Source organism: Dermacentor andersoni, chromosome 6 (assembly GCF_023375885.2).
Source record: "Dermacentor andersoni chromosome 6, qqDerAnde1_hic_scaffold, whole genome shotgun sequence".
In the NCBI taxonomy this organism is placed as follows: domain Eukaryota; kingdom Metazoa; phylum Arthropoda; class Arachnida; order Ixodida; family Ixodidae; genus Dermacentor; species Dermacentor andersoni.
In genome coordinates, this window is record NC_092819.1 from 105623785 (window position 1) to 105642727 (window position 18943).

Below are 18943 nucleotides of genomic sequence, written 5' to 3' on the forward strand. Positions count from 1 at the left end.
CAAGCACTGGACCCAGGGCGTCCAGCCACTGCAGGCTATGCACCGACGGGGCTTCCATGTTGCTTAGTAGAGCACGCATAGCATTCATCATTGACCGCAACAATATCGTCACGTGGTGGTGACATTGAAGAACACAGTAGTAATACTGTGAAAGAGAAAACTAACTCTTATTAGGCGAACCTGTGCCCACAAAAACAGGCTACACTTATAGCACAACGATAGCGGCGAAAACGGTCGGCGATCGTCGAAAATCTGATCAGCGGGTCAAGCGCGTCGGCTTTTATACAGCAGTCGTCGAACGTTCCAGGCTAATCGTTGGGACCCGCGTCTGCCCGCGTGCCTTCCACAAAGTTCTACACCATTGGCGTCACGCGATGAAATAAGATAACACAAGGTTCGGCGACAACAGACAGCCGGATAGAAGCATCGATAGCTTTCCGGAAACTTCGGATACATGCAGGCGCGTCCCGCGCCGTGCGATAACGTTAGGCGGCAAAACGTGGTCGCCCGATAAAGATAAGTACTCGTGTCAATATTAGCAGCTGGTGATCATCAGGTGTTGCATCAGCGATTTGTGTGGGTGGCGAAGGCGGCGGTACTCGAGGCGTCTCCGTCGCAGGTTGAGCGCTTTGAAGTTCGGGCCCGCTCTGCAGGATTATCGAGCCTTGCCACTTTCGTCATTATCGCATGGTGGCGCTCCACGCTGGTGCAGCAGCCGCCTTAGCCAAAGACGGCGTATTGCTTCTTGCGGCGTGTCATTGCGCTTTTTGATGACGATACCGTCGCCGACTAAGTGTCGCGACAGCCTCGTTTTGTGTCGAGTGGTTCCGAACCATGCGCTTTAGAACTGCCAATTTCTTCCGGACCCGTGGGCAGTCCTTCAACGAGGCTTCGTGGGAACCACGGCCGTTAGGACACTTCAGAAAAGTCGCGCAGCAGACGTCTTCTTAATGGGATTCAGCGCAACGAGGGCGCAGAGCATTGTTCGCACAGGCGTTCTTTGCATGGCCAAGCTTGAAGCACTTGTGGCATTGAAGGGGCTTCGGTATGTAAAGTCGAACTGGATGGCGGATATGGCGAAGTTTGACGTGAGACGGAAGGCAGTCTCCTTCAAACGCAAGCTTCAAGCAGCGTGTTTCCTTGTCCGGTGAGATGCGTGATGACAGTGCCTTCTGTTGTTGGCTTTATTAATATTGGCAAGTCGTCAGCCAGAATTGAAACGTCGACGTCATAAATGATGCCAACGATGCCGTTAGTGCCTGCAGGGGTCATTGATTGCGCTTTTACTTTGTCGATTGCCGCGACATTCCGAAGGCTTTGCAGAGCGCTGCGATGTAAAAGGACTAGTGCCACGACATTCTTCCGCAAGTTTATTCCCACATCTTTGGTTTCATTCGGTGCGATGCACTCGAATAACAAAGAACCTGCCTGTCCAGAAGCCACGAATCAGTCATAGGGTCCACGGGCAAGAAGAAAACACTGTGCGGCCAGTGCTGTGGTATATCTTTCACGGTTGAAACACTTGCCGGCGATGACGTCCGCAGCAGTCTTCTATTTGCAGTTCGGCTCATGACAATGAAATCGTCGTCCGAGCAGTCGCAGCTGTCAGAGTACAACTCAGTGACCTTGCTGTCTGTGTCGCTTGACTCGCTCCCGCGTCTGCTCAACGTAAGCTGACCGCGCGGCTTCGCGCCAGTAAGGTCCACGGAAGTATCTTCATGTACTGCTGCAACGAGGGAGCGGAAGCTCCCAGAATTTGCAGAGAAACAAAGCAAAAATGCAGAGACGACAGTGCTAGCGTCCAACTGAAGAATATGGAGTAAAAATACAGAAGCAAAAAGTAATTATAAAATTGCTAGCCAGTAAAGATGAACGAACAAGCCGAAAGATTTAAATAACGCAATACTTAGAGGAAAAATATTCTATACAACATTGCCATAGGTGCACAGTAGGTTTAGTTGTGATGAATTAGGGAAATATTATGTTTAAGCATGCTCTGAAGGATATAAGTTCAAGAATGTCAACTATGTCGCTTGGTACGTCATTTCAATACTAGATCGCGCGGGGCCATGCAAACGAATTGCAGGCATTGTTTCGGCCAAAGATACCCTGGAATTTGATATGATTATGTAGACGTAGAAGTGGACTAGCGAGCAGCAGGGTCGACGGGAGCTTGCTATGGAATATTCTGTGAAACAAGCAAAGCGATGCTGTGGTTATTCGTGATTCAAGAGGTGAGAAGACTAAAAATGACAGTGTTACTGATGCTCGAGTTCCAGTGATAATCTTTGATAATGAAGCGGGCGGCGCGGTTTTGAACTAACTCTATAGCCGTGATCACGCACGGTTCATTAGGTGACCAGATAGGGGCCGCAAATTTGAATTCAGGTCTCACCAATATCCGATAGGCAATTTGTCTCATGAAGGCAGGTGTATACCACGAAGGTTACGTTTCAGGAAACCCAGCGTACGAGAATTCTTAGCAGTTATTTTTCGATGTGGGCAGACCATGATACGAGTTGATGTAAGGAGGATCCTAAGGCACTTGTATGTGGTATTGTGTGCAATGGAGTTCTTATCAAATGAGTAATCGATAGCGGAAAATGCGGGCGAATGTTATCAGTTTGCAGTTATGAGTGTTTAGGATCATTTGCCAAGATGACCACCAGTTAATAATACGGTCAAGATCTCGTTGAAGAGTAGTGTGATCGGATGGTAAGCAGATTTTACGATAAGTCACGCAGTCGTCTGCGAACATGCGAATGGATGACGTTATTTCAGGTGGCAGGTCGTTTATACAAATCAGAAAGAGCCATGATTCGAGTTTCAACCTTGAGGTACACTCTAAAAACAAAGAGATTTCCAGGAACCCTCTTCGAGAGAGCGTCTGCTTGTCCCATATTCCACTCCTTTTTCGAGAGTGATCGATCCCCAGTGAGAGAGAGAACTACCCTGATAGAGTTTTATTACTCCACCGCAAGCAAAGGAAGCACTAGTGCTCTTCCGCAGAGTGCTAACAATCTATCCACAATGGTGCTAGTACTCCCTCAGACCGAGTGCTGCTACTCCTCCAAAATTAATATTTCTACTTCTCCAAACCGAGTGCTTATACTCCCCCAAAAGAGTTCTTGTGGTCCTAACAGATATATTGTGCTCCTTCAGAGCAGAGTGCTAGTACTCTTCCCAATAGTGTGAAGGCGCTCACAATGTGGAGCGACGTCACGATAGAAGGATTTCGCAATACTTTAATGTGGGAAATATTTGATTCCTTCATCAGCAGCTCCTGCGCTTATGCTTGGCGCATTGGAAGTAGGCTGTAGCGGCCGACTTACTCAAATGAAACATTTTTTTTCTCTTAAAAGGTCAAAATCTTCATTGATCAGTCACAAGACAAATTGAATAATGGGTTGAAAAACAAACTGACACATACATAAAATCTGATTACAATGATGCCCATGAACTTTATAACACATCTTGTAATAAAAGATAAGTATATTATCTAATACTTCATAAGTGTTATAGCGCAGATATATTCTTTATTTGCACTTGGTTCCATATATTCCAAAAGTAAGTATGCAATCGAAAGTTAAAGAGAGAAAAAAGAGTGCGCAAACTCACAAAGTATTGACACTACGATCGAAGAGAAATATGCGCCAAACCAATGGCCAGCAAGCGCATTTCTAGCACAAAACACATGGACTTATATGGCAGAGGTTAGCAGATGGGCTACTAAGCATGGAACTGGTAACTTACGTAAATGCTGCAAGAAACTTTTTTGTGCCACATTCTAAGACAGCAACTCATTTGATAACGTCCTGTGCAACGTATCGATGTTCCTGACTGAGAGTACAGTGCATTTAAAAATGTGTCGGTTATTCTCATGCGAGGCCGCAGGTCTAGCTAGCTTTGCTTATATTTCACATAAAGTTATTCGTGTATGGGCTGCACACCATTGTTTCTAAGTGTGCATTGTCGTGGTTCAGCAGCAATATCCTGCCCGGTCTCAAAGTGTTACAGAGGCGTGTCATATTTCCTACTCGGTTAACCTGCTCACGAAAGTAGTTTTCTGGTACTGTTGGGATTGATCCGTTGCGCTTTCTCACAAATAAATATAATTAAATTTACAATATTACCTTGTGTGTAGCAACTGACTATAAAACTGCAAGGAGCTATGGCAATCTTGCGCATCAAACTTCTCGTCATATGTGGTAGATTTTCATTCCCAATTTGGTAAGAATGCTATAACTCTGAGTAGCAGCTTGCATTATTACATGATCAATTATTGTGACTAGTTGAAAATACAATCTAACTAAAATTTAGCGTGGCTTCGGATGTGAACCAAAAAAATTAGATGTGATAAATATGATGCATCCAAGGCGACATAAGCATAAGTATAGGCTGGGAAGTGCACGAAAAGACAAACAGAGAAGCAAATCATAAATTAGGAAAGGCACCATCCTGTTTCACATATTCCATTCATACGCGTGGATATTGCATGCGGCTATGCATATATTTCCACAATGAACCAACTACGTGAAACCAAAGTTTCTTTCCTACTGAAGTGGTTAAAGTAGGATAAAGTAAGAAAACTTATCGCGCTTCACAGAATCATCGCCTCAAAACAAGTATATCCGTGTGTGGGAAGATTAATACAGTGCCTCACGGTGCACTCTATCTGAAGTCGAGAAATTTACTATATGCTAAAATGCTTTAAGTTTATTTTGCCTCATAAACGTTATGTCTGCAGAAGCCACCAAACAAAAGGGCTCTTGTTTGATTAACACTATATGTTCACATCCGCCAAATGATGAACAAGTGTTCCACGAAGATACTCCCAGTTCTTGGCATTGAACACATCCTTGCCTCCACTAGCATACTTGGTTGGCAAGTATATTGAGTCACCCTTATCAAAATCTCAAATACCTGCCAGAAGCACTCATATGACCATTTCAAAGAAGGAGAAACCACAATTTTACATGTACCGAATGAATTTTTCTATTGCAAGCGACTCTGTGGCTTCTAATTAAGGCGTAAGGTGCGCTCCACGGTGTACGCAGTTAGAGGGCTTGCTCCCGCTTCGGGAGCCGCGAGCGGTTCTGCTAAACAGGTTCCGTGCGCATGTACGTAAACGCTAATAACTTCTTACACCTGGGGCACTCTGTACCCAACGCTTCTTTCTGGAACCTAGGAGGAAGCCAAACTTCTAAACTTCGGTGTAAAACGTAGATAAAGGGGAAAACAGGAAGATCTGTCTGCTTCGTGTCAGCGTTTAAAATAGAGAATGACAGTAGTTTGTATGTATTTGCACCCTTGCATTTACGTGCGGCTATATTATGTCAGCAGGTAACCGAGCATGAGCTGTTGCTTTTTATGGTGAACACAGGCACCGTTCTCACTGCTAGTATGCTTTATGTGACGAAGCAAATCTGCAATTTTATTGTACCGCTATTTCTTGTCACATGGATATATCTGTTGAGAGGCACGGCAAAAAGCTTTCACTTCTCAAAAAAGTAACCAGCTTTTCTACAAAACGTATTTCGAACTGTTCAATCAAACTTGCTCCTATGCGTTTGTCTTCGGAGAGCATACTTAATCTTGATTTTCCCATCAGAGACATTACCCCCAAAATACTACGGTAAGGTGACTGCCTAGAGCCCGTGAGAATTTTCATTTTGGTGCAACATACTGTATTTTGAAAGTTTTGATGACATTTAGTAAAATGGTAAACCAATATACCCACATTCTAGTTTTCTCGTCCTGACTGCACGACAATGTATTTTTATTCTTTAGATGGCGCTACTCTGCACCACGTGGAGTCTTGTGGGCTTGCAGTCCTTGCAGCTGCCTTCTTACGCTATATAATGTGGGTGCCTGAAAAATATTGTTTTCAGAAGTCAACACGAGGAGATGGTTTAGAAACATCAAGACAGTCAAGAAATAAGGTCACTGTGCAAAAAGACAGTCTTAGCTCTTGGTCTTTCTACTGAAATGCATGCGAAACATCTAAATGACTCACAAGTCAACTGCTAAACTAACTTCAATTTTTAAAGAAAAAAGAAGTAACCGACAGTTCATCCTAGTTCAGGACCAATGTTACAGTACTAATAAACAGAATATTGGTCACGACATAACTCTGAAGTGCCAACTGATGTTAATAGAAGGCACAGGCATGTGCGAAACAGTAAGCTTATGCTCAACGCCCGTACAACTGTAATTCCACACTGTGGCCGTTATATTCGATTCAGATGCATAATTCGCCGTGTGACAATTCACCGATTTCGTACAGATTAGCATCCTTTCACATTCGCACCGTGTTCGAAAACCGCAACGCGAAACATAACCTCAGACCTGTAATCACCCCATTTCAATACATGAGCTAAACCAGCTCAGTCGTATTCATCCTAAAATATGAATTTCTTACGCATTTTCACTTTGGTATAAAGGTTATATACAGAGATAAGGTGCCTCAGAAAGGCTGGCCAGAAAGGCTGGCCAACGTTTCTTTTAGGAGGACCAATCTTCGTCAAAGGCGGCCTCGTCATCCTCAGCATGTTAGTTTTAAAGCGTTAGTGCAGTGGCGTCACGCGCGGTTGTTCTCGGTGGCGACTGGTTGTAAAGGGAGAGACATTAAAGAAAATTAGCGCTATTGCCTGACGTTTGTGAGCGTGGTTCCCAAGACGAGGGGCCAAGAGCGGGAGAGTGGTAAGGCGGGGAGAAAAGAAAGGAAAGGCGAAAAAGTGGGGGAACCAAGAGGAAAAAGAGAACAAGAAAAGAAAAAGAGGGGCATGGGAGGGTGTTGGGGAAGCGAGAGGTTAAGGAGCATTCAGCGGTGTCGTTGGCGGCATGCATTGCTGGCTTTAGAAGAGCCGGTCAGTGCACATGTAACAAAAAAGACTCAAACAGACATCAGTTGAAAGAGTGACTTTAGTAGCGTAGCAGCAATGCGTTGAGCAATTTCGGAAGAGTTAAGATGGCTACAAGGAGTCCGGGGTGTAGTGCATGGGGTAACTGGAAGGCAGCGGCATGATCTTTGCAGGCACGTTAGTCCCAGTACCTCAACGTAGCTGTCGTTATGGCGGCATACAGAAATGGTGACAGGCTGTGTAGCTCAGGCGCCGAAGAGGTATACTGGCCTCTGGTACTTTGAAATGTGTTGGTGAGGGTGTTCCAAAAGAATATTTAATAAAAACAGACAACAAGAAAGGGAAGGGGAAACGAAACCGGAGTAAAAAGTAGGAGGGTGACGTTTGCGGAAGCGGGCGGGGGCAGGTGTACTTGGGGAAAGGGGGTACGTACGGTTGATATAAACGTAAAAGCATCAAACAGTATATTAAATTGAGTAGTATGCAGGGGAAAAAGTATCGAAATGGAAGAATAGGTGAGGTTAACAATTAAGGCTAGCTCGTGGCATAATGTGTTTTGTGCCTTGGTTGATGATATTAGAATTTCAGATTAAGTTACCGCTTTTCAAGATTCTAAGTTGCTACGTGCCGAATGAATTCCCGTCGGGTGTAGGCAATTAAACTTGTGTGTGATGTATGATTCCGTATATTTCCTTTCGCTAGGTGAACGAATATTTGTTTGTAGTATATAGAGCATTCCTTTGTTGAATATATGACCATGTTCAATAATGTGGCCGGCTACTACTAGAGGTAAATTGTGTTTTGTATCCGCGCGGTGGCCGTTGAGTCTTGTATGAATTTGTTGTCCAGTCACCCCTATGTATTGTTCGCTACAAGCGGCACATTCTAGACAGTAGACTACGCTGCTTGCTTGGCAGGTGAAACCCGAAGTTATTTTGTGTGAGTAATTCGACGCAGTACTTTTTACTGTAGTAGTAGATTGAATATGTTTGGTCCTGGGGCGGCCACAGGGACCGGTTCCCAACTTCGTGTTTGTCCTTAGTTTGGCATGCACAATATCTTTAACATTAGTGCTGTGTCTGTAGGCTACTCTGGGCGGGTCGGAAAAATCTTGCTATGTTTCTGGTTGCTGATGAGAACAGGGTATTATTTACTGGCGATGTTGTGCACGTGTGGAAGTGCGTTTGAGAATTTAGTACTGAAAAGAGGCGTTGCTGTTCTTGTGATCCTCGGGCGGGGCTTGAGGACCTCGGTTCGATCAAGTTTGGTTGCAGCGGTGTAGGCTTTTTGAAGGGTTGTTTGGGTGGTTGATTTTCGACTTTCATGCGTTTTCAGTAAATTCAAGATAACGCGCCCAACAGACTTCTTGCAGCATGTAGCTGAGCGCCTGCGGCAAAGTTTCTAACTAGCACTGGCGCTGCACATAATTTCAATAGTCGTAGGTAACCCATGGGCGAAACACACCGTCAAGCGCGTGGCGTATAATGAAAGTACGCCACCAGCAAAATAACGCTTTCTGCTATGTGAGTTCTTATTGCAACAGCGTTCTGTATACAGTAGACTGTCAAAGTGAATGAATTGAAACGCACACGAAGAACGCTCCATAGGCTCGGAATCATGCGCTTAGGTACGCAAACTATTTTATGCGTCCCCTCCCATCAAGTCTTGTTGAACATAGAATGGTACTGGCGGCGTCTGCCATTTTCAAAGCACTTACGGATAGTGGCAAGTGATAACCTCACATGCAGTTATCGCGACGACTTTTTTTTTATTTACTGACTTCGAAGCGCGCCCCGTGGTCAATCGCATCAGCTAATCGCCGCGACGACTTCCTGGCCATAGCATGTCATATACGCAGAATGTGCACGTAAGTTAGAATTCACTTACCGTAGAGGATTTGTTGTTATATCCAACGAATGACGAACGACTGCCCTTTTATCGCGCCGACGCGAGATGGCTTACAAATGGTCTCCCTTGGATGGCCATCGTTCCTGCTCGCTGAACGGGTCGCCTTTCTACGGTGCTGTGCTGTTCCGCGATGTTGTGCGCGCGCTTGGTGTGGCAACTCCGAGTGAAAATGCAGTGCGCTGGTTCCGCTTCCAATTTCACTGTCGCTGCCTGTTTTCTTAGAAGCGAAACGTTGTGCTCTTTACTCAGCGTGCGTGAGTGATACGTAGCCATGTCCGGCGTGAGCCTCCTACAGTTGAAGCAGGAGCTTACGCTACGTTTCCTTCTCTATTGCAGAAAGAGTAAAACGGCCATTCTACTCTATGTCGCAGTTATGTCGCAATATGTCGCAGTTACAGTAATCTCAGTATAAATTAATTTCAATGGGCATAGAAAAAAATGTTTTCAATGCTAGGGAATGATACTGATAGGCCCGAGAGAATGGTATTGGGTTTTTATTGTAATAGCAAGTATGTGGAAACTCAAGGCGCATTACTGCCGTCGGTGTCGCTGTGATATTCCGTATAACTTACAACGACGATTACACCGTCGCCGCGCACCTTGCACTGTATGTGCAAGTGTAAGCGTGCGAGGGCAGCCGACGATCGCGGTTCAAGTACGCCCATGCGAAATGCAAGAAAGCGGGAGGAAGCGTGTCGTCTTCCGTCGCGCGCTAGGAAACCAATGTTGCGAGGCGTCGGGCAGAGGAGAGGAAGGGGGTTGCTCTAGTGCGGCTTCATCTGCGCATGTGGCGGCTTCGCGCTATCGCCTAGCCGTATCTTGATAGCGATCTGCATTGGGGGCAGTCTAGGTGCGTCAACAAGTCGCAGCTTTGTGCGTTCTGTGTGTTGTCGGCGCTCAGTTTGCATTGAAGCGATAGAAAGCACGACGGTCATCTCGCTCGCTGCTGCTGCCACGCTACTTCATGCCAGCGTTTTAACATCGAGTGTCTGCGTTCATCGAGTGTGATGTGTTCACGGCTGCTGTGCAGGCTGTCATCAAGTTTGTTAATTTTGTTAGCAAGCGAATGTTTACAAATTTATATGGCGGATGAAAGTACTATCATTACTTCATATGGCTCAATGAAAATTTGTATCGCAACCGATTCTTCCCCGTTCGGGGGAAACTAGGACTTTTTTCTTAGATGCACGCGTTGGAAGGCCAGGTCTTTATCATCAGTGTAAGGGAACTACAGAGGTGGACGCTGCGTCGTATCCATAGAGAGTGTCAGCAATTATAAGTCATTCGAGGATTACCTTAAACTGGGCGTTTCTGGCAAAGTCGATGGGTTTGCGTTGATCGATACGGGTTTGTAAAGGAAATTCCTCACGAACAGCAAAATTAGGGTTTGTGAATTTGTAGCTTTTATCTATTAAAGGCAGCTTATCTTTGAAGAATGTGAACTTGACAATGATTGGCCTACAGTTGCTGCTGCTGTACCGACAGAAATGATGCGCGCTGTCTATTTAACCAGGATCGAAAGTTATGCGAAGGTGATCGTTACAGATGCCAATGACTTCTGACACTGACCATGATTGCTGGTTTTTTTTTTTTTTTTTCTCCGGGATTCCAAAAAGAGCAAGTTGCAGCGGCAAAATCTGGTTTCTGAGACGTCAGAGTGCGATTTTATTGCCTTTACCTGTGTGAAAATTCAGTTAGATATGTTTACTAATTCGGGCGATTCACTTGTGACGGATCTTTTCACTGACACAACATCGACATCAACAGTAAAAAGCATACTCGACAACTCATTTAGCTCGACATGAACTGACGCTTGCCAATTCATTATTGTATGCAAGTCATTACGAATGTCCTCCTGGCCGGATTCAATACGTTGCAAAGTGGCAAGCACGATATCTAGCACATGTGGCCTTAGGTTAGACAAGACACCACTGCATAGAAGTAGACACAGCCTACATATTTAGAAAGAAAAGAGGCGTTTGTAGCGCGTACCTAACGGCAACAGAACGCTGAGGCACGGCGCCGCCAAGAAAAATCTAGAACACCCGAAAATATAGACGTCTGGTATAAGGCTCGTTTCAATGTTTAAACTGAATATACGCTCACCCTTTATAATATTTTTTGGGAAGACCTCGATGTAGCGATCCCTGTCGGGATGTGTGTGCTCGTGGAAGAAGCCCACCGCGTGCATCAGCTCGTGCGCCACTGTGCCGCGGTTGAGGCAGCCGCGGCCCAAGGACAACTGTTGCTGACCGCCAATGCGGCCAAGGTACGAGTAGCACCTGTGCATGGTGCAGCACATTTCTAGACAGGCACGTGGCGATGGCAAGGACGACAATATATTCAACGCTTAATACGATTGACGCGAAATGCTTCGCGTCTCGTTTAACACCAAACGCGCTGCAACTGCAACATTTTAACGGTACAAGAGAGCCCTGCAAGCAGGTGTGCTAATACGGAAATTATTCCACGCACAGTTGGTGCTCCTGCTTACTGAGATCCATCTGCTTTGAACCTTTCATTCGATTTTGTAAAACAAAGTACGAATACAGCATCGAAGTTACGAGTTTGAACACAGCTATATCTCGTCTCGCGATTTCTTCTACGCTGGACCTACACCGGACTGCGGCTAGCTCAAGGCGCAGAATAATACATTTTAAGGTGTACGCTGACGCTAGAGTTGCCTGCGTTTGCGTCTACCGTATCATATACAATTTTACAAAAAAAGAACGACTTAGGGATATCGAAACAAATGTAGTTATCTTTGTCTCACTTTTAAACAAAATGAAATAGTTCTCGGGAAGCTTGTTTGCAGCGAAACAACACCTACTTAATTCCTTTAGTTTGCACAGCATAGGAATATATGTTTACAAAGCAGATGCTCTTTGTTTGTCGTCATGACTGTATGCGCAATCCACGACGTACGAGCTCTGACGTCTCCGGCTGTTATAAAATACCCATTGCAGGATTCGAAATATTCGTTAAGGAGGTGGGCAACACTGCGACGCCAAATGCATACGAAAATACGCTCAATTACTCCCAGTTCAACGCCCCTTACAGTTTATGTCACGTTTTATATTGAGCGAAACATATCTTTCTCAGACCTCAGCAGCCTAATCAGCAAAAATGCTCATTCACCTATGGTAGACAACCATTTACTTGCTAAAACGCATGGTGTGAACGACTCGCGAACTCGCGTTTCCCCTTTCAGTACGGCAGAGTGCGCTGATATTCCACTTAGGCAGAAAAGTGAACCACGCGACATTTGGATTGATATGCGCGATATGTCATGACATCCAACCAAAAAATTAGCAGAAGCCCATTTCCCTTTGTAGGTTATTCTGGCATTCCGCTGCACAGAGAAGGCACACTTTGGCGTCGGAGCCAATATGGCATGATGTAGTAAAACGTTATTCTGGTCCTTCGGAAAAAAAACGCAGATTTTGTTAATACAGGAGACACTATGTGACCACCCTACCGTTTCTGGCTTCAACACTGTGTCGGTCAGGAACGAGGGAGGCAGAGGACTAGCTACGATGATAAAAAAAATATCTAGCCTTTATTGAATATCCAACCAAATCTGCACGGGGTAAGATGGAGGCCCTTTTCGTGGAGGTTAAGCCGCACGGGCGTCTGAAGCAGAGCGTATTTCCACCTAATGTCTATAGCCCGCCGTCGGGCCAGAGACAGACGTTTAAGTCCCTGCTTAGGAAGACTACGGAGACAGCCAAACACTCTCTCCTAATAGTTGCTGGGGACTATAACGCCCCTCATAATGCATGGGGCTACGTCAGGCGAACTGTAAAAGGAGAGAACCTGGCGAAGATTCTGGATGATCTCGCGTTTTCGGTAATCATGGACCCAGAGTTCCCAGTAGGCTGGGCACGTCAGTTGCGCGAGACACAACGCCTGATTTGGCATGTGTAAGGAACGTTGGTAACGTAACGTGGGCCAATAAGCAGGAGAACCTGGGTAGTGAGCACTTCATTGTAGCGGTAACATTAAGCGTGGGCGGCCCGACCGACCAGGGTATTTCGAATCACGAACTGGGAGGAGTTCAGGAAACTTAGGAAGGAGCGAACCAGACCATTTTCCTCGTTTGGCGAGGCTATCGACTCTCAAACGGAGGATGTCGACAGGGCTACTAGGGTAGTACAAACGGAAGCGGAGGTCCTAAAAATGGATCCGCACCTAGCGCACCTGTTGGAGGCCAAATCGTTGATTCTGATGAGGTGGAAAACACAAAGGTTTAATTTCAGGCTGAGTAAAAAGGTTGTGAAGCTTAATAGAGAGACCGAGAGATATTGCGCGGAGCTCAATAGGCTACAATGGGACGATGTCTGCGTGGCAGTAGACGGGTCCATGTGCTCAGGAGGGAAGTGGAACCTCCTCAAGCGCCTCCTGGATGACGCCCAGACTAAGCATAATCAAAGTCAAACACTTAGTAAAGTCATGCACCGGCACAAACAGAAGGGAGGTACTGAACAGTAAATTTTGTATGCCGCTCGCGAATAGGTACCTCCCCATAGGGCCGACGCAGGAAGAGGATTATCCGCCGATCGAGTGCGCGGCGGTAGAGGAGTTGGACGCGCCCTTCACAGAATCGGAGATCAGGGCAGTGCTCTACAATTTAAACAGCAGGTCGGCTCCGGGTCCGGATGAAGTTGCTAACAGGCTACTACGAAACCTGGACGATAAGACAGGGGAACTACTAACTAAGCAGGTCAACAAGGTATGGGAGACACGACAAGTGCCTGACGGATGGAGATCGGCTATGGTGACACTCATCACTAAACCAGGATAACCCCTTCAGTTGGACGACATGAGGCCAATATCACTAACCTCGTCCATAGGCAAGGTAGCGGAACACGCAATCTTAAACAGGGTTTCCGGGTACATAGAGCGCAGGGAACTCTTCCCACATAATATGGTTGGTTTTCAGCCCAGCCTATCGACGCAGGAGGTTATACTAATGCTAAGGAAGCAAATCGTTAATAGCGGCACCCGGAACGTGAAAGCGATTCTCGCCCTGGATCTCACTACGGCGTTCGACACAGTGTTACATAGATACATTCGGCAGGCCATGGCCGGGATAGGCCTACGAGTCAAATTCCAGGCCTTTGTCAGGTCCTTTCTCGTGAATAGAACTCCTACTATTCAGGTAAGGCAGATTCGCTCGAACGTGTACGAATTTGGGTCTCGGGGTACCCCTCAGGGATCAGTCATCTCGCCACTGCTCTTCAATATAGTCATGAAGGGTCTATCAGACAGGCTGGGCGGCATTCAGGGCATAGGTCACGCACTTTAAGCAGATGACATCACGATCTGGTACCCGGGGGCTCCCTAGCAGAAATTGAGCAGGCTCTACAAGCGGCCTTGGACGAGACGGAGGCTTACCTTGCGGACACGGGTCTCAAGCTGTCTATAAGTAAATCGGTGCTCGGTGCTCTTACTTTACAGACCCGCAAGGCAAGGGGTTAGGGGTCTGACCCTTCTTAACCAGCTACTCGTGCTATTATACGCGAACAAGGGGCAGAAATTTCCTAGAGTCGACTCAATTAAGGTCCTAGGCCTGCTCGTAGACACGAGGGGCTGTAATGCCAGAACAATTACCAACGTTGCAGCCAAGACGGAGAATATCTTGCGGTTAACTGCTAGGGTGTCCAACCGAAAGAAGGGGTCAGTGAAGACAACCTCCTTCGGATGTACAATGCGTTTCTCATGAGCCATATTAACTATGTGGCGTCAGTTCTAGTATGGACAAAAACGGAAAAGACCAAGTTAAATACCCTCATGTGCAAGAACATCAAGAAAGTGCTAGGCTTGCCTTTTGCTACGAGCTCCGACAGGCTAGATCAACTCGGGATGCACAATAGCAAAGACGAGATCATAGAGGCATAGGTCACTGCCCAGATGGTTAGGCTATCGTCGACCAAAGCTGGCAGGCGAATTCTCGACGAGGTTGGCATGGCTCCTAGGATAATGGAGGACCGGCGCATAACATTGACACGAGAAACAAGGACGACCTACCTTGTGAGGCCATTCCCGGGAAACGTACATCCACAGCATAATGAGGGTAGACGTAAAGCCCGTGCACGAGCCATATTGAAGAAAGTTAGAGATGATAGAGACTCCGCGGTCTTTGTCGATGCGGCGCACTACGGGAAGAGGAGAGCGTTCGCGTTGTCTGTTGTAGACGGGCGGGGAGTGCTTCGCTCCTCCGCCTGGGTCAGAGTGGCCACCGCGAGTATAGCAGAGCAAATTTCGGTTGCGCTGGCCTTGTGTGACTCAGAGCGTTCCTACATTTACACCGACTCGAGAGACGCAATCAGAGCTTTCGAATCGGGTAACCTCGCACGAGAAGCGGCCTCTATTCTAGGGTAACGTGCTTGCTCCGGTTCATATTATATCACGCGGTTCCCCGCACACATGGGGACGAAGATTCTCGAGGGTTTCCCAAACCTCAATGAGCTGGCCCACGACCGTGCGCGAGAACTCACGCTCCGCGACGGTCTGCAGGCTTCGGAGGGGCAGGGAGGGACTCAGCAGAACGATCCACTCCTCACATTTAATGGAATTACTAAACATTACCAACTTGGTCGGAGAATTTATCTGCCTCACCCGAAGCTCACTAGCGGTCAGTCAGCTACCTTTGGAATGCTGCCGACGGAATCTTTTCCGTCGCGGGGATTCCTCACTAGGATGTACTCGGATATAGACCCTAGCTGTCCCGACTGCAGTGAAACCTTTTGCTCTATGGCTCACATGCTCTGGCGATGTCCCGCGTTGCCTAACGACTTTCTCTCCAGCGAAGCCGAATGGGAGGAGGCCATCAGAAGCACGGTACTCCAAAAGCAAGCCCAGGCTATCCAGAGGGTCCTGGAAAGGGCGGAGCGTCACGGCGTTCTGTCCTCTACATGGGCGCGGCCAGCGGCTACAAAGGCCTCCCGTTAGGGAGCCTGACACTAGCTCCTCAGGATTAATTAAAGTTCGCCGTCCGTCCGTCCGTCCGTCCGTCCGTCCGTCCGTCCGTCCGTCCGTCCGTCCGTCCGTCTGTCTGTCCGTCCGTCCGTCCGTCCGTCCGTCCGTCCGTCCGTCCGTCCGTCCGTCCGTCCGTCCGTCCGTCCGTCCGTCCGTCCGTCCGTCCGTCCGTCCGTCCGTCCGTCCGTCCGTCCGTCCGTCCGTCCGTCCGTCCGTCCGTCTGTCTGTCTGTCTGTCTGTCTGTCTGTCTGTCTGTCTGTCTGTCTGTCTGTCTGTCTGTCTGTCTGTCTGTCTGTCTGTCTGTCTGTCTGTCTGTCTGTCTGTCTGTCTGTCTGTCTGTCTGTCTGTCTGTCTGTCTGTCTGTCTGTCTGTCTGTCTGTCTGTCTGTCTGTCTGTCTGTCTGTCTGTCTGTCTGTCTGTCTGTCTGTCTGTCTGTCTGTCTGTCTGTCTGTCTGTCTGTCTGTCTGTCTGTCTGTCTGTCTGTCTGTCTGTCTGTCTGTCTGTCTGTCTGTCTGTCTGTCTGTCTGTCTGTCTGTCTGTCTGTCTGTCTGTCTGTCTGTCTGTCTGTCTGTCTGTCTGTCTGTCTGTCTGTCTGTCTGTCTGTCTGTCTGTCTGTCTGTCTGTCTGTCTGTCTGTCTGTCTGTCTGTCTGTCTGTCTGTCTGTCTGTCTGTCTGTCTGTCTGTCTGTCTGTCTGTCTGTCTGTCTGTCTGTCTGTCTGTCTGTCTGTCTGTCTGTCTGTCTGTCTGTCTGTCTGTCTGTCTGTCTGTCTGTCTGTCTGTCTGTCTGTCTGTCTGTCTGTCTGTCTGTCTGTCTGTCTGTCTGTCTGTCTGTCTGTCTGTCTGTCTGTCTGTCTGTCTGTCTGTCTGTCTGTCTGTCTGTCTGTCTGTCTGTCTGTCTGTCTGTCTGTCTGTCTGTCTGTCTGTCTGTCTGTCTGTCTGTCTGTCTGTCTGTCTGTCTGTCTGTCTGTCTGTCTGTCTGTCTGTCTGTCTGTCTGTCTGTCTGTCTGTCTGTCTGTCTGTCTGTCTGTGGTCCTTCGTAACGCGCGGTAGCGCGTAACGGGCCGCCCCCACGTCGGTACAGTCCGAGCCTCTCTGCTGCGTCGCGGGCCCAATGCACAACCCATAGCTGTGCTTCAAGATCGGGGCTGCTTATGGCCGCCTTCCATTTGGACAACGTGGACAATGCGGGGCACCGCCAGAGCATGTGTTCTAACTTAGCTACGTCTGAACATAGCTCGCAAATATTGGTCGATTGTGTCTCTGGATAGATTCTGTGTAACAGTGCGGGATTAAGGTACGCCCAGACCTGGGTGGTAAAATAACCTGAGTGTTAAAGTCTGCGGTCTACCTAGTTTTCTATGTGGTGGAGGATATCGTCTTCGTCCGATGTAAAAATGTTTGGTAAGTTCGTTATATGAGGGACGGTCCCCATTGTCCCCAACATCAGCGCCGCGCCACCCAGTAGCTACGCGATCGACGACCCCTCGCGCAGCTCTGTGGGCACATTCGTTGAGGTTGGGCGGGGTGCCCTCGGTCTGCTCCGTGTGTGCGGGGAACCAGATAATTGTGTGCGGCTGGATGTCCTTGTCCGGCACAATCCGCAGGACCTGCTCCGATACGGTGCCTTTCGCGAACGCTTGGAGAGCCGTCTTCAAGTCACTGTAGATCGTTCTCCTTCTGTCGTCCAGCAGGAGCACGTGCTGGTAGCCGAGTTGGCTCTACGTGCTTACGACGATTAATATGCGGGGTCAGGGCTATCGCCACCTGCTCCGCCACCTCGGCCGACTTCGTTTGAACCGTCATGAGTTCGTGATTTTCCGATCGTGATCGATGCCCACCGCTACGAATGCCATCCCGTCGCCGTACCGTGCAGCATCGACAAAACAGCATTCCCGAGCCCGTGTGTGAGCCTCGACCAGGAGAGCCTTGGCCCTAGCTCGTTTCCGACCCATGTTATGTTCGGTATGAACGTTGCGTGAAGTTGGAGCAAGAACGATGCGTTTGCGCTGTTGCCGAGGGAGACCGGAAAAGCGAGACTCGATTTCCACCGCACGAACCCCCAGCCCCGCAGGATGCTGCTACCCGCTTGGTTGGTGGAAAGCCTAGCGTATTGGGCCCTGTCAGAGTTGTCAGACGATCCTAGCGCTGTCGACCAGATGTAGGAGTCGTCGGATTAACTCGCCGCTGCCACCATTTGAAGGAGATGAAGGTCGTAGACAGGAACTCGGTGAACAGGATTTATTTACATATTAACAGTTTAAGCAGGATACATTGGCAGACTAGCGCGACTCCCATATGGAGCCCGCAAAACTAACATACAGCAAACAGTTTACGAGCACACAGCTCACTAGTACATTTCTAGCATGACAGAGCACTCAGCTCCCGACAACGATCTCGACACGAGCACCCCCTAGTAGCCGGCAAACGCTGCTTATAAGCCCTTGCTCGACGTCATAGTTCGACGTCATTCAAGATGACCCGCCTTGTTGGAGGATGGGGTGTGCCGACTTGGAGGGTGAGGTGTGCCGGCTTGGAGGATGAGGTGTGTCGGAGCAGGAATGGTCGGGAAGGTTCGTCCAAGCATTGTAAACTCGCCGCCGCACCGCACTATGGCTCACACACACAAAGGCACACACATTCGAACCCATACACACAAAGGCTCCGGAGTCGACGACCGAGGGCTTCGTAGAACTGTGCTCCGTCTCGGGTGGCGCGGCCAAGTACCAATTTCCTGAGTTGATCGCGCGCCACGTGGCCGCCAGTCATCCGCAGTTCTCGGTACCGCCCAGCTTTCAGTGCCGACGTCAGAGGGCTTCGTAGAACTGCTTTGTCCCGGGTGGCTCGGCCAAGTACCAATTTCCGGAGTTGATCGCGCGCCACGTGGCTGCCTGCCGACCGCAGCTCTCGGAAGGGCGCCCCGACTGGTGGGCTTGGAACACGTGCAGCGGGCTGAAAGCTGGCACGTTGCCACCCCGTATGGCCATTCTTAACAGCCCTCTCCTCCGCTTCCGCAATCTCTTTCAGCGTGTTGTGCATGCCGGGACGCGTCAATGTCTCCAAGTTTGTGTACATGGGGAGCCCGAGGGCCCTCTCGATAGTCGTCGTGATCAATGTGTTGGGCTTGATTCACTCCAATTTTTGCCACTTGCACATGGCTGGACGTAGACAAAATGACACATCACAAAGGCGTG

The 18943-nt window shown here is 48.3% G+C and overlaps 1 protein-coding gene across 2 annotated transcripts in view; it reads right to left on the reverse strand.

Annotated features, from left to right (window-relative positions):
- The window catches only part of LOC129382356 (astacin-like metalloprotease toxin 5), an 89090-nt gene that overhangs the window by 16795 nt on the left and 53352 nt on the right, over nt 1-18943 (reverse strand). The window contains exons 4-5 of one of the 2 annotated variants that reach the window (XR_011894965.1): nt 10878-11053; nt 5741-5871 (exon numbers count right to left, since the gene is read on the reverse strand). Coding sequence is in view for 1 of the 2 variants with exons in the window: in XM_072288540.1 (XP_072144641.1) it covers nt 10878-11053 (176 nt within the window). In the remaining variant the exon portion in view is untranslated. The remainder of the gene's footprint in view (nt 1-5740; nt 5872-10877; nt 11054-18943) is intronic. The other variant, XM_072288540.1, reaches the window with a different exon arrangement.